The sequence below is a fragment of the Toxorhynchites rutilus genome, chromosome 1, assembly GCF_029784135.1.
Source record: "Toxorhynchites rutilus septentrionalis strain SRP chromosome 1, ASM2978413v1, whole genome shotgun sequence".
Taxonomy (NCBI): Eukaryota; Metazoa; Arthropoda; class Insecta; order Diptera; family Culicidae; genus Toxorhynchites; species Toxorhynchites rutilus.
The window spans coordinates 44690003-44706503 of record NC_073744.1 but is presented as its reverse complement, the minus strand read 5'-3'; the positions used below and the strand labels follow the sequence as shown (position 1 = coordinate 44706503).

The following is a 16501-nucleotide window of genomic DNA, read 5'->3' as shown; positions in this document are numbered from 1 at the left end:
TGTTGATATTCTAGGCATAACTGTCCCGCCATGAATTTTTAAACCCGTAATCAAGCTGGATTAATTCAAGTGAAATTCATTAGATAATAGCTTACTGCTCATAAAAACCCAGTGTATTGCTAAACTGAAATGCTTTTGGTAAACAAGTATGCTAGAAAACTTTGATTGCGTTTTTCTCAGTTTCTGATTTTGGAACACGGGGCAACTATGGTAGAACGGTAGTGTATTTAAAACAATATTCATTGTTAAAAAATGCGTTTTAAGCATACTTACCAACCAAAATGGCGCGACCAAAATTCAGACCGGTTGTTGAAAAAATAAAAACAAGGAAATCCATACCATGAAAAGCTTCTAGGGTTAGTACTTGGTCGTGTAGCCTTCGTTACGCATCACTTTACGCACCCGGTTCGGCATGGATCCACTTCCACCAGCTTCTGGCACGTGGTGACCGAGATGGCGTAACAACAAGCTTGGATCCCTCCCATCCCACAGTTGCTTATTCTTCGACTTCTTCGTGTGACCTTTACGCGATCTCCTATAGGGTTCAGCTCCGGTGACTGCGCTGGCCACTCCATGACGTCAACTTTTTGACGGTCTTGGTCGGTGTGCTTCGGATCGTTATCCTGCATGAACCGCCATTTCAGGGGCATCTCCCATTCAGCGTGTGGCAGCATAACATCCCTTAGGATTTGGGCGCAGAGGTACTGATCCATGATCTTATCCAGCCAGTAATGAGGGCCAACTCCGTACCAGGCCCACCACTATAATGTTTCCTCCTACATGTTTGAATGTATTCGTGGTATACTGTGGCCTGTGAGCGAAGCCTATTGGGCGATGGACCCAAGTTTTTCGGTCCGAGCCGATGAGACGAAGGTAAACTCGTCTCATTCGACCACAGTATATTTCGCCACTGCTTTTCCTTGTCCGGATCGATCCAATTGAAGTGGTTATTCGGGTTCTTTACCCGCGCCTTCGGATGCTTCGGCGTCAGCATCGGGACTTTTCGGGGGATTTTACCGCCTAGCCCCTGCTCCACCAGCCGCCACTGAATTGTCGGAGAACTCACAGACAAGTTCGTTGGCTGTCGCCTGCCTTGGACATTTTGCGGATAACCATCCGCTGTGTTTCCGTGCGATTCTTCGTTGACTGCAACTAGAATTCGAGAATTAAAACCTTACATACTTCTTGATTGCCTGAGAAATACTTACCAGGATCCGAAAACAACACAAAACCACCGATAAACAATAAATTTTCTTCAAAAATCGGTTGAAACTGCCGGAACGAGGAACTAGTCCTAAATTTAGCCGCGTCATTGTAGTTGTTAAGTATGCTTAAAATACATTTTTAAACGAATGACTATCGTTTTAACTAGGGCTCGGAACCTTCGGAGGTGGAAAATGAAGACCGACTGTACTCTCAGCAGCTTCGCTTCGACAAGGGCTACTTCGGATTTCACACGTGGGTGACTCAGGTGCTACAGGAGGAGGGAACCAGAGCAATCCGGAAGCTAATGAGGGTGGAGTCGAAGGCTAGATGGCAGTAATAGTGGAGATGAACGCACAGGCTCATACCGACACTAATGGGCTGAGTGAACAGGAAACATGGAGAGGTGAATTTCTACCTAACGCAGTTTTTGTCTGATCATGGCTGCTTCAGGCAGTATCTGCATCGGTTTGAACACTCAAGATCGCCTCTTTGTCCAGAGTGTGAAGATGTGGAGGAAACACCGGAACACGTGAACGTGAGATTCACCGCAAGGCGCGATGGGCTGCCTACCCTCCATGCTGGGAACATGGTGGAGGAAATGTGTCGTGACAAGGGCACCTGGAACGCAGCGAACAGTGCAATCGTACACATCATGTCCGAGCTACAGCGGAAGTGGAGGCCGACCAGCGTGCGGATAACGCCTGACTATAAAAGTTGAACAACTGCGAGGGCTGTAGCACCGTATAGTACCCCACGAGAACTGCCGCCATACAAATGAAACACAAATTTCTGTATTATTCGAGAATCAATCGAGCAAACGAAACCAAATTTGGCATGTTGAGGTTTTGGGGTGCAATAAATGTTTATATGGTAGTTGGACACTCCATCCCTCTCTCTAAGGGGGGAGCGGCCATACAAATGAAACACAAATTGCCATATTACTCGAGAACTAATCAAGAAAACGAAAACAAATGGAATCAAACTTGGCATATAGAAGTTTCAGGGATCGATAAACGATTCTATAGTGGTTCGACACTCCTCCCCCCCTCTCTGAGGGGAGGTTGCCATACAAATGAAACACATATCTCTGCATAACTCGAGAACTTATAAAGCGAATCGAGCCAAATTTGGCATATGGAGGTTTCTATGGTGAATCAACACTCCTCCCCGCGCTCTAATGGGGAGGGGAGCTACCATACAGATGAAGCATAAGTTTCTGTATAACCCAAGAACTAATCAAGCAAATGGAACCAATTTCGGTATATGGAGGTTGTAGGGGGCAATAAATGTTTCGATGGTGGTTTGAAACTCCTCCTTCCTCCCTAATGGGGGCTGCATTACTCGAGAATCAATCACGCAAACGAAACCAAATTTGACATGTGAGGTTTTAGGGAGCAATAAATGTTTCTATGGTGGTTCGACACACGTATCCCCTCTCTACTGCCACACAAACGAAACACAAACTAATCAAGCAAATGGAACCAAATTTGGGATGTGAGGGTTTTTGGGTGCGAGAAATGTTTCTATGATGGTTTCACACCCCTCCCTCCTCTGGAATGGAGGGGGGGGGGGTCCCATAAAAATAATACACATATTTCAATCACACACATTCCAACCAAACATGACAATTGAAAAATTTCTGAAAATAATCTGATATTATAATGACGAGTTCTGGTAGAAGTACTAGGAATTTTATAGTGAAAGGTAATTCTAAAGGGTAGATTAGAAGATCAATCAATGAACAGTTCTGCGATTGGACCCATGAACGTGCGCTTAGTAAGAAAACGTGAATGTGATAACGAAAAATAAATTTTGGGCGAGACGAAGTTTGTCGGGTCAGCTAGTCGCTGATAAATTTTCCAGCAAGTTCTTGATTTGGCAAGGGATTTGCAGTTGTGGACATAAAAGCAAGGTTCTCGTCACAAACAAGACAATGGACTCGAAAATGTATAGGAAAGAGTGCTTGCAGAAAAGTCTCCTTCCATTTATTAAGGCTCATAAAGGTCCGGTGAAGTGTTGGCCAGATTCGGTAAGCTGCCGCTACATTCGAGAGGTACTTCAGTGGTACAGTGACAATGGGATCGATTACATCGAAAAATACCTAAATCCTCCCTAAAATCTGCCCAATCAAAAAATATTGGGTGATTGTCAAGCGGAAATTGACCACATTTTAGAACGGGAAAAAATTATCAATGGACGTTAAAAAAATGACTTCGGGTTTCTGCTGCGCCGGTTGGAAACGGTAACCAAAGCGCTGCATACTAGGGTTGTCCATGACCAACAATGGTTCTCGTAATTCAAGCCAAATAAAAAAAAAAACGTTCTGAAGAATCGTTGTACTGTTCCTCGAATTTGTTTACATCTGGGTAGAAAAAAGGGGATTTCTTTTTTTCGTTCCTACATATATTACTATCCCAATGATTTGAGGTTCATTATATCGTTTAATCGTAGAGTGCACCGGAATATCCGTTGAATTGTGATTTCCACCTGTTTGTGAGCATCTTCAAAATTGCAAGTCTATTACAGATAGCACTGCGTTCGCGCATGTGTTTCCTTGCTATGTTAATTGATACGGTCTCTCAGAACTTCATTCATAAGTTTAGTGGAAATTTGCCGATTGTGTTCAAGTTAGTGTAAAAAACTCCTTGATTGAATAAGACAGAATTTATTTAAAATAAAAACGCACATTGTTGAATGTGAACCGATAAGAAAACCTGATAGTAATATTAAACAGATCACAAAACAAAACAGGAAAATGTAGCCTTTGTTATTCAACTTTCATACCTATCTCCTTGGACTCATTGCTCACATGCTTAAGTTGAAATTTTATACGGTAAACTTACACATAATTAGATTTAAGTAACATTGAAATATCGAATTGTGGCAGTATGAATTTTTCTTCTCATTTTCTGTTCTGCTTCTATACCGGGCGCGATTTTACTGCGACACCACAATCGTATTAGTTTTTTGCCCATTTTTTTTCTGCTCATTTCGCGCATCAAGCCGTCTATTAAAAGGCGAGACCGGCATCTCTGTAGGTCTCGAAGATCTTCTCGATAGAGTTAACGTACGCGGCCGAACGCAGATCGAGACCAAGGTTGTATTTCATAGCGGTCTTCATGATGGCACGAGCCGAACGCTCCATGGTATAGTCCAGCCCAGAGTGGACGATATCTTTCTCCGAAGCACCGGAAATGCGTTTCTGGAAGGCCTCCGACGGGGTGACGGGAATTTTACCTCCGACGTTGCCGAAGCGTCTTTCCAAGGAAGCTTGCACGGATTCTGCAAATAGTCGAAACGAAAATGAAAATAAATTCGTAAATTTGTGCGACTGCTTATCGATCGGGGGTGAAAGATGGAAAACGCATGTGGAGTTGGAGTAAATATGATTTGTAAAAAGCAAAACAAATAACATGCAAGTAGAAAACCATATTATGACTCGAGATTAGCGCAAGAAAAAAATGCCGAAATCCAGATTAGTTACGAGAAATTGATAAGTACCGACACCATCCCGAGGACATGATATATAATCAAACCAATAATCCCCTCGGATACAAACCTTGCACCCAACCAGGATAGAATATATAAATAACAGATATCACAACACCTTATACTCAACGCTTTCGCAAACATTTGAATGGAATGTACAGAAACCGGAAGTATGTGCAATTTTAACAGTATAAACCGAAACTTGTTCAAATCTTCTAGCTTGTACAATTTAGTTTAATACAAATGTTAAAAAACACATGGCAAATCTATATGAATAATCTAATTTCTAACTAAAAGCATTGAGATCCAGAAAACCTATTTGTCACACATTTTACACCAATGTATGACGCTCTCAAGTTTCGCAATTGAAAAGTGTTAGATACTGACAACTGAAGAAAACAAAATTGTTGCAATGTGAATCTCCGTTCAGGTAGTAAATGTGGGAGTGATGTGAAACGAATAGACCCAACATTCAACTTGGCCCATAACATATAACGATTAGAACAGCTAGAGGGATCGAGTATTCCGAATATATCAAGGAAGGCTCCTAGGTATGGCCAATAGTTGGGATTGTTGAATGCTGGTTGTCGATTCGTACAGGTTACAAAGCGTTGCAAATTGTGATACTTTACTGTCCTCATCAACATATCTTTCAAGTGATTCCTGGATAGAGGCTGTACGGTTGGGAGAAGAGAAAAAAGAAAAAGAACGTGTAAAAAGAAACAGAAATAAGATTTACCGAACGAAAACGCTTTGGTTTGTGTGTCCTATATTTTGGAGATCACTTTTATTCTGTATGCTAAAATAATGAAGTGAAATAAAAATCATCTCCAATAAAGATGTCATATAAAGGCCAAAGAGAATATTTTCAGATATTTTGTTCATGAGGAAAACATCAGTAATCGAAAACAATTGCGTTATCAACTAGATGAATGGGTTGTAATACTCATCAGAAGAAGAATGAACTTTAGATGATGTATTAAATGGAAAAGAATATGTATAACGTTATAACGATTCCTGAGATTCAATATTTGGCTTATCTCGCTTGTTGTCAGATGTCAACGAGAAAAAAAAGTTTTCGTGCATCGAAATTTTTCATTTTCTTATGGCGGGTTTACATTAGGAAGATCTATAGCTATAGATGGATTTATTCACCTGAAAATAGGTGTAAACGGGTGAGAATAAATATGATACACTTATTCGAGGTATATATAACTTGAATGAATTCAGCATATGTAAACGCTTGTGAATTTCTCACTGGTGAGAAGTCACTAAAGTTGGAGGCAGTTCTACTTTAGATGAATAAATTCACCGAAAATATGAATATATTCATTATAGAAGTTCACGCTAGTGTAAACGGTTGATGCGATTTCTATAAATCTCATCATATTTCTTCACATGAATATATCACTGGTCTAAACCCACCATTACTAAGAGCCCAATCGTAGAACTATTCATTGATTGATCTTCTAAATTCCTTTTAATATAAATTTCCTAGTACTTCTATCAAAACTCGTCATTATAATATAAAATAATTTTCAGACACAATTCTCGTTCAAGATTTGAAAAATCTTGCAAATAACATGTTTCTCCGTTATATGGAATACATGTTAGATACAGAAAATATAATAAAATGAAGACATCTCAAATCGAACGATTCCTTCCTGGAGTTTTGCCCGTACCAACGCATTTGGCGATCCGTTTTTATTTTTATAGTAATAGGATACAGGAGTGCGTTTTTTCAACTGAAAATCCATTTCCACTTATGAAAAAAGGTCGATTTCGTTAGCGCATACACCAAATGGACTAAAAACGCTCATCACGGTGTAATTGTAGAACATGTGGGAGTTCAATTTTCTGATTTTTCCTATTTTCCTTTAGAGTTTTCTGAAAATTTTCAATTGTCATGTTTGGTTGAAATATGTGTAATATTTTTGTGGAATCATCCACCTCCTTCCAGAGGAGGGAGGAGTGTCGAATCACCATAGAAACATTCATTACCTTCAAAAACCTATGCCAAAACCTATATAAGCCAAATTTGATCCTATTTTCTTGATTAGTTTTCTGTGGTATGCAGCCTCCTCCATTAGAGAGGGGGAGGGGTGTCGAATCACTATAGGAAGATTTTTTTGTTGCTCCTAAAACTTTATCTTGCCAAATTTGGCTGCATTTGTTCGATTAGTTTTCGAGTTGTGCAGAAATTTGTGTTTCATTTGTATGGTAGCTATCCCTTAGAGAAGAGGGAGGAGTGTCGAATCACCATAGAAACATTTCACATTATGACACAATCACATTCACATCTAATTGAAATTGAAAAGCAGTCAAAATGACTTGATTGGGCAATCTAGTGTTAAAGTGTTTGATAAGAAACGAAATGGTTTCGGGACTATCAGTTTTGAAACGTCCATCTAAATGCATTGCTGATTGTTACTCACAATTCGATCATACAGTTTTCGCGATCTGGGCATAGCGATTACTTGTTGTTTGTCACTTTGTTTAGATTGTCGTCTTTAAATAGCCGTATAGTATGACCCGATGCGATAAGTACAACACAAGATATGTTTAAGTGTTGCCATATATTGACAATATACGACATTTCTTATTCCCCAACCCAATATATGGGAAACAAAATTTGACATGTAAATGAACCAGGAGAATACATGAGTGTATGTGTATACAAGTCCAAGAAAGTTTCAAATGTTTGAAGTTACTTTTCGATTCACCCCTTACATCGAGAGTGTCTTAACGGTACGAGCTATAGATTTCATCAAAGTGACGGAAACTGCAAATTACAGTTAATACAAATGCTTATCCGTCTTTTTCGACGTGATTTCACAAATGTTCACTTCACGCTGTCACATTATCCTCACAATTAGCGGGGACTATTAGAAAATGTCTGTTAGCGGGGACTATTAGAAAATGTCTGTTTTTAATTGATGAAACACTTACTGAAAATAGCACATTCACACGGATGTGGTAGGCAATCAAAGATAAACACAAATACTGAGGTCACGATTTGAAAAATAGTTATGGCAGCGCATGCTATGTCGCTCGAAACTTTACCATCTTTATGACCTTTTTTCCAGCACATTGGTACTACTTCGCTGAACGTCTTTGAGTCCTATGTCCATTTTGTTTATGTTTGAGTTCTTGAGCCTTTCGAATTACCTTGCGGCTTAGACTAATCTAGAATTATCAAAATACAACAAAACTAGTTCGATCAACATTGCGTTGACCGATATTGTAAGATTCTTCAATCGCAACCTTGCGGCGGCTTGCTTTTCGATTTCTGTGCGAAAAGAAATAAGTTTTTTTTTATACAAAACGTTGTTTGAAAATAATGATTAGATTCGGGGTAAAACCGACACCTGGTTTGTGTTTCACTGGCAGCAAAATTGCGTCTTTTTTGTAGATGCCTTGTGTTTATGTATCGAAGACAAAACGACATACAGTCAATCGCAAAATTGAGTGTGCACATGATATTTGACGATACTTTCCATTTATTTGAAACGAAATATATTCTATTCATTTATTCCTTTGATGCATATTAATTACTCACACATTCAACTAGCCATAGGCGCAATAAAATTCCGTGAAAAGTTTTTAGTCTAATTATAAAATTATTTAACCTGTTCACATCTCTCAAGTTGAGTATCGAATTCTCTACAGAGAAACCCGAAATTGTCGTTTTTTTCTATGAAGCATGAACCTGCCCGCTCCCAGCTTCACCCATCCGACGAAAAGATCATGCACTATATGTTTTTTTTTAAATATCTGGGTGTATATTTTGGTTCTAAATTTCCCTGGGAAATACACATTGCGTATCTCAAACAGAAATGTCAACAAAGCATCAATTTTCTCCAAACAATAACAGGAACATAAAATAGTTGGGTTGGGTTCCCATCCAGGAGACCTCATTAAGCTGTACAAAACAACGATATCATCGATGCATGTTGTCTGGTCGTGTATCCGGTTCCATGCTGCCCGCTCTAAGCTTTCCAGAGGCAGACTATCGGATATCCCCGTCCGGGATATCTTAGATAGCCGTGATCCTGATCTTCTGCTTCATCTATACCTGTTCCTCAGAAACGCCGATGGCATCGTTTAATGATGTTTCCTTCGTTGTATCCCAATATCATATTCCTCCTATCTGTCAATGAATCTTTACTCAGTCGCGGCAATACATACACATTAGGGTGTCAATGAAAATGGTCATCTCGAATTTCAAAAAGTTACCTCATAAAAAGTGTTCACCATCTCAAAAAAACACTCTTTGCAGAATATCAGCTCAATCGGACTTAAGGAAGAGTGGCGCAAAGAGGTCAAAGACCCGTATTTTTTTCAAGTTAGGGTGACCATTTCCATTTTAGGGTGGCCCAAAAATAATCTTCTCAACTTTTTCCCAAAAATGTTTTTTTTTAAATTTATAACTTTTGAATCACTGAACCGATTTAGATGATCGACATATCAAATTTGAAGCCAATGAGCTAGCCTATTGTTAAATAATATTGAACTTGAAAATGAATTTTGTTTGAGTAATTATTGATTATAGTTGTTTTTTGTTGTTTTCATGGCTTTGGACTAGAAGGCACTATATATTTTTATATTTTTCCTTGAAAGCTGAGTATTTTTGATATAACATATCTCGATATCAGAGATGCTATTTTTTTTCATTTTTGAGATATGATTCTTCAAAGTAACCTGGTGGTCAAAAAATCATTTTTTCCCTTTTATCCAAAAATTGATTTTTTGCAAAAATTCATAACATTCGAACTACTGAACCGATTTAGATGATCGACATATTAAATTGAAGCCAATAAGCTAACCTTCTTTGAAAAAAATACCACACGTGTGGGAAGACTGTATTCTATTCGCATAGGTCTAGTATCATCACGTAGGAATATTGAACGAAGACTTAAAACATGTTAAATTTGAAAAATCATATCTCAAAAACGCAAAAAGTAGCTGATATCGAGATATGTTATGTAAAAAATCCTTAGCTTTCCAAAAAAATATGAAAAAATATAGCGCCCTCTATCTTTAACCGAAAAAGCTATGAAAAACTTACTCAATCAATAATTACAAAAACAAAAATCAAAATTTTTCCCAACAGCAATATTTTTTCAAAAAAAAAACTAACTCATAAACTCCAGTTTCATATGTCGATCATCTGAATCGGTCCAGTAGTTCAGAAGTTATGAATTTTTGTAATGGAAAAATCATTTTTTCGAACCATCGTTAACTTTGGAAAATCATATCTTAAAAAACGAAAAAAAAAATCTCTGATATCAAGATATGTTACGTAAAAAATCATCAGCTTTCAAAAAAAAAATATAAAAAAATATAGCGCCCTCTAGTCCAAAGCCATGAAAACAACATAAAACGACGGTAATCAATAATTACGAAAACAAAATCCATTTTTTTTGCTGGTTCAATATACTTAATTTTATTATTTTTTAAAGTATTTAATAAAAGGCTAGCTTGGCTTCAATTTGATAATTCGATCATCTAAAACGGTTCAGGGGTTCAGTGGTAATGAATTTTTAAAAAAGGCGTTTTTGGGAAAAAATTTAAATAATTGATTTTTCGAACCACCCTACAATGGAAATGGTCACCCTAACGAAAAAATAAAAAAAAATACGGGTCTAATGTTTTGTAATAAAGCCACTTTTCACGAAAATCTGAGAACCGCTATATCGGTTTGGCATGGAATGGCTGTGTATATATTTTGGATAAAAAGAAACGGCTTGCATGTATGTAGATTAGCAGCAAACAAGCGGTTTTAAACAGTAAGCGGAAGCTCGATATGTCGCCGATGTAAGTGAAGGAGTGCTGTATTTCTGCCCTTTGAGGTTCAACAATCTCCAAACGGGCACAATTATACGGCGGAACAAATTAAATCGGTTAAACCCACGAGGATCATATTGACATGTAGTAGCATAGAAAATAAACAAAAATTAGAACCACTCTAATGATAGTGTCAACAATCGATGAAATAAGCCTAAATCAGCGGGATAATTGTTGGAATTGCTGAACAACCACTGATGCAACACCAAGCGAAATGGTGAACTCGGAGATCGATCTTATACGTTTCGTGGAATTGAATTTCGAAAACAAAAATCAATATCCCCTCCTCAAAATATCATCTCAAACAGGGTGTGCAGAATATATGTTCAGCCTTAATTTGAGGGATAACAACATGATCAACATGATCTTACTAGTATCTATTAGCGAAGAGCACAAGTGACGCTTCGAAAATGGAGATCGGAATTGCCAACGACTTCCACGGCTTTGCTAGGTGTCGCCGTCATCGCTAAGATGAGACTGAATTGGAGCAAGAACGAGACCCGAGAAAACCAAACGTTCAAAATATTGACAATTTTCCACTACTAAATTTCTGAAACTTTGTAGTCTCAGCAACAAAAAATGATTGGAACAACTGTCTTGAGTGCTACGTTAATATGCTAATACGTCGTTGAACGTTACGAGAAAATTATAAAGTACTAGTTATATCCCCAATCCATTACCCCTATTAATGGTCGAACCGAAAGTGAGCCAAGGTAAAGCGCGATGTGATGATAATAATAAAAGGTAGAAGCGATACCATGATATGAGAGCGGGTTGATCCCGTTTTTTAAACCATGGAACAAGTTTATACTTACCAAGCAGGTGGTAGTTAGATTCACGCTCGTACTTGAAAGTCAAACGTCCGTACGAAACATGGTTCAAATTCTTAAGCCATTCGAAGAAAGATACGGTGACACCACCAGCGTTGATGTACAGATCAGGAATAACAAGAATATTGCGTTCGATAAGAATCTTGTCTGCAGCAGGGGTGGTCGGTCCATTGGCGGCTTCAGCAATGATCTGTCAAACATATGGTAGTTGTATTGACTGTCAATCTTCGAACGAACACCGTAACACATACCTTAGCATTGATTTTACCAGCATTTTCACTTGTAATAACCTTCTCAACGGCAGCAGGAATAAGAATATCGCATGGTTCGAACATCAGATTTTCACCCTCATACGGCTGAGCACCAGGGAAACCAACAATGGTTTGATGTTCATTCTTATAATCTTCCAAAGCCTGTGTGTATCAAAGATGACATATGTTACATGCAACGAATCATACTCTAACGAGACAAACCTTGGGGTCAATTCCCTGTGGATTGTAGATGGCACCATCGTGTTCGACCACGCCAATACAGGTAGCACCAGCACGGCAGAGATAACGGCACGAATGCAGACCGACATTACCGAAGCCCTGAACGATAAATGTTTTGCCGCCCCAGCCGGGGGTAGTGCCAATCATAGCCATGAAGTTAGCCTCCTTGATGAAATTGTCCAATCCGTGGAAGACACCCCGTCCGGTGGCCGAGACACGTCCATGGATGCCACCCTGGTTGATGGGTTTACCGGTGACGCAAGCATGAGCATTAATATCCAGATGACCGATCGTCTTGGCATAAGTGTCCGCAATCCAGGACATCTCACGCTCACCGGTTCCCATATCTGGAGCTGGCACATCAATACCAGGTCCGATGAATCCCTTTTTGGACAATTCTAGCGCGAATCGGCGGGTAATCTTTTCCAACTCATGCTCTGAATACTGTTTTGGATCAATTTTCACGCCAGCCTTGGCACCACCGAATGGAACATCAACGCAGGCACACTTGAAGGTCATCAGAGCGGACAAGGCTTTCACCTCATCTCGTGATACGTCGAGTGAAAAACGGATACCTGCAGAGCAGAAAAAGATGATGAACTATGAATCGAGTGGAAGCGCATAAGTATAAAATGCTGCATATATTTTTATGTTTTGGCTAAAGAATAATTGTGAAGAATCAACAACAGATAATTTTTTGCGCTTGCAGCATATCTAAATATCATGCCGGGTCTCAACTATCAGTGTGTGTAATTCTATCGATATTATAATAGGCATTCCGTGTTCCATTTTCATTTGGAATTCGTTTTTTTTCATTATCATGTTCGATCCATTTCAACATGGTAGAGGCTCGATTTCGACGATTAAAAGCTTGTGATTATGACGCGGAACGAGCTGGTTAGTACAGCTTCCTCGTGCCAGATGAGTTTATTTTGAGAAACACACCCCCTTCCGAATGTACTTTCCCTTTTGTTTTTGATTTCACTCATTGACATCATCCAAAACTAGTGCACAGACATCGTGTCACGTTTTCGAGTGTCTGCAGAATCAATCGACCCGCTTTGATTGTCACGCTTTTGGCAACATTCGAAAGCAGGTACTCTCGGTGGTATTTCGGCTCATTCATATTGATTTTTCATTGAGATGTGTCGTTGGATTTTCCGCTCGTTGTTATTTCACAAAAAGTAGTTTCAAATCATGCAAACAATTGCGTTTTTAGCTCTAGAGTACAGAAAATTACAAAGTACTCCCTCGCGCACCAGTGGCTCGCGTCTCACACATCTATAAAGACCATTGACATATGCGATCATATGATCGATTGATCGAAAAAAAATTGGGACGTTGAGCTTGAGAAAAGAAGATTATTGTGAATACGATGGGCTATATTGAATGGCGTTAACGTTCCCTATGGAGCTTCTGCCGTCTCAACGTATGCATTAACTAGCGCCATTTAAAGGGTGTGTCACATCAAATTGCATCACGGAAAAAACGCTGTAGAAATTTAATTTTTAGGAATTATATCTTCAGCTTTCGCTTTAAAATCAGATAAGAGTGTATAGATCACGTTGGCCATGCTTCACTGTCAATTTTTCGTAAATTTGGAAAAATGTCGTCGAACGAAAAAGAGCGTCGTGAATTAATCCTGTGCACTCATTTCGAGAATCCGGAGTTGTCACATCGGGACATCGGTAAGATGCTGGGAATCGTCCAATCCACGGTCAGCAGAGTACTAAAACGATACTTCGAGAACCTAACCATCGACCGGAAGGTGAAGAACGGCAAAAATGGATGCTCCGTCAGTGAAAAAGATCACAAGCGCGTAGTTAAGCAGTTTAGACGTGATCCGAGAAGTTCGGTCCGGGATGTCGCCAATAGACTGAATTTGTCAAGTTCATTCGTCCAGCGGACCAAGCAGCGGGAGGGCCTGGGTACATACAAGGTTCAGAAGGCTCCTAACCGCGACGAGAGTCAAAACATGGTGGGGAAGACGCGAGCCCGGAAGCTGTACACCGAAATTCTGACGAAGCCGCATTGCCTGGTAATGGACGACGAAACCTACGTCAAAGCGGACTTTCGTCAGCTGCCGGGCCTGTTGTTCTTCTCCGCAGAAGACAAATTCAGCGTTCCGGAGGAGATTCGCAAGCAGAAACTATTCAAGTTTGCCAAAAAGTACATGGTGTGGCAAGCGATCTGCTCTTGCGGAAAGCGGAGCGCCCCCTTCGTGATGACCGGCACGGTAAACGGGCAGGTTTACCTTAAGGAGTGCCTACAGAAGCGCTTACTACCACTATTGAAGCAGCACGAAGGCCCGACCATCTTCTGGCCGGATCTCGCTTCGTGCCACTATTCAAAGGACGTGTTGGAGTGGTACGAAGCCAACGGGGTCACCTTCGTGCCAAAGGAAATGAACCCGCCCAACGCGCCGGAGCTTCGCCCAATAGAGAAATATTGGGCGATTATGAAGCAGGCCCTTCGGAAGAACCCAAAATGCCAAAAGTTGTTTAATAGTTTTTATTTTACTGTCTAAAATTTTCAAAAGGATCGGTCTACTGGGCGAATTTCTACAGCGTTTTTTCCGTGACGCAATTTGATGTGACACACCCTTTATTCATACTTAGTTGAGATTCCTAAAGCTTAATAAAACGCCATGAATGTATTCCGAGGGGCAAGCTTTAGAATACGCGTGACCATAGTGCAAGTCGAAGGAAATTTCTTTGGCGAAAAATCCCCCAGCCAGAACGGGAATCAAACCCGAACACCCGGCATGATAATGTGAGTCGCTAACCACTCGGCCACGGGTGCACGAATACGATGGGCTGTCTACCGTATTTTTCAAATTTGAGCAATAACAACCGCAGAAAAATTATCATATGCAGATATTAAGGTTTGAGATATAAAAGTTTTTAACATTAAATTCAATTTTTGAGTAAGATTCTTTAATAAGTTTAGGTAAAATGTTATTGTTCCTAAATAGTTTATTTATCTTCAACAACTTTGTCAAATATCATATATTAATCAGACATCTGGATTTTGAGGTACCGTCGATGGGGGTGGGATTGGATCAAAAACGGAGAAATTATTATTAGTAATATTTTGACAAATATTGCGAATATTTTTGAAAGCTGTGAGCCGTTTGATAGGATACATATTTTCACTACTTCTACTACACCCCAGAAAAATCTCATGCTCAGCACTATACAGAACTACTATGTTAAATATTGGATAGAATGATTCTTTTAAGTCTTGCCAGATGAGTTATTGCTTATTTTGAATATAAAAAAAGTTTTTTCCATTGGAATTCCAACATTTTCGAAATAATCTCTCATTCGTGCTGAGTGGGGGTGAGAATGGGTCAAGCATAAAATTGAACATTTACAACTAAGTGACAATGTACATGCACCAATACACACACAATTAGTAGCGTTTCTTAAAATTCAACACTTAATACACCGCCCCTAAACGTGGCTTTTTTCGGACCTATGAATTGGGATTGGAGGCAAATTCTTCGCACGTATAAGGAAAAATACGTTTCCCTAGCGATAACTTTGCAGAAGCCACATTTTCCAGGATTGCTGGAGCCGCTAATTGAAAGTCTTAGGGAGAATCAACAGAGCAACTTAGGGCATTTATCAGATTACTGTGAAGTCGTTACTGATGAGCATCTCACACGTTCCAAGTTCACAAGAAGAAAAAATGAGGACAGTTTTGGGAAATTACTCAATTAGAAACGAGATATAGGTAATGAGAGCGACACACGGAAATAACTATTTATTTATTTTGCTTAACGTTTTTACTACATGGCCTGATTCACAATGTCTTGTGTATCATTCATTGCTTGGTGTTTTTGTGGTGCGACTTGCAAGGCCTGCGACCAACCGCACTATCTCGAAGGAGGATCACCGTGATACTGCTGTTTTACGTCCCCAGTACCACTAGTACTGGGCAAAGACACTCATATCGGCGTCAATTCCCTGTTTTTGTAGCTTTTCTCGTAGACTGGCAATGGCCATTTTCTCTTTCCCTCATACCCTACACCAGGGGTTCTCAAGCTATTAGGCTGTCAAAAAAGTCCTGCGGTATTTCCGCGAGGTGTCGTTGTAAGCGCGTAGTTCTAGTTGTATTCAATGTATCGAGTCATACTATAGCTTGTTGGAAAGGTATTTATACGCGCTATAATATAGTCCTTGACAGTGATTTGTTTGGTTAAGTCGTTCGTGAGTTATAGTGTCGCAAATATGGAGCAAAATATAGAGAAAATCTGACATATTTTACAGTACTACTATGACAAAGACAAAACTGCATCTCAAGCTGCCAATAAAATTTGTGCAGTTTATGGACCCGATACAGTTTCCATTTTCACCGCACAACGATGGTTTCAACGTTTTCGTTCTGGTGTAGAGGTCGTCGAAGATGCGCCACGCTCCGGAAGGCCTGTCGTCGAAAATTGCGACAAAATCGCTGAATTAGCCGAGAAAGACCGGCATAGTAGCAGCCGTAGCATCGGCCTAGAGCTGGGTCATCAAACCGTTATTAACCATTTGAAGAAGCTTGGATTCACAAATAAGCTCGATGTATGGGTGCCACACACGTTGACGCAAAAAAACATCTTTGACCGTATCAACGCATGAGAATCGCTGC

The 16501-nt window shown here is 39.7% G+C and overlaps 1 protein-coding gene across 2 annotated transcripts in view; it reads right to left on the bottom strand.

Moving 5' to 3' along the window:
• Window positions 1-3627: 3627 nt before the first annotated feature.
• Window positions 3628-16501, bottom strand: part of LOC129763845 (glutamate dehydrogenase, mitochondrial) — a 33200-nt gene continuing 20326 nt past the window's right edge. Inside the window, exons 3-7 of one of the 2 annotated variants that reach the window (XM_055762919.1) lie at window positions 11846-12438; window positions 11624-11785; window positions 11358-11562; window positions 5328-5369; window positions 3628-4488 (exon numbers count right to left, since the gene is read on the bottom strand). In XM_055762919.1, the coding sequence (XP_055618894.1) occupies window positions 4217-4488; window positions 5328-5369; window positions 11358-11562; window positions 11624-11785; window positions 11846-12438 (1274 nt within the window). In that variant the 3' untranslated portion in view covers window positions 3628-4216. The remainder of the gene's footprint in view (window positions 4489-5327; window positions 5370-11357; window positions 11563-11623; window positions 11786-11845; window positions 12439-16501) is intronic. The other variant, XM_055762920.1, reaches the window with a different exon arrangement.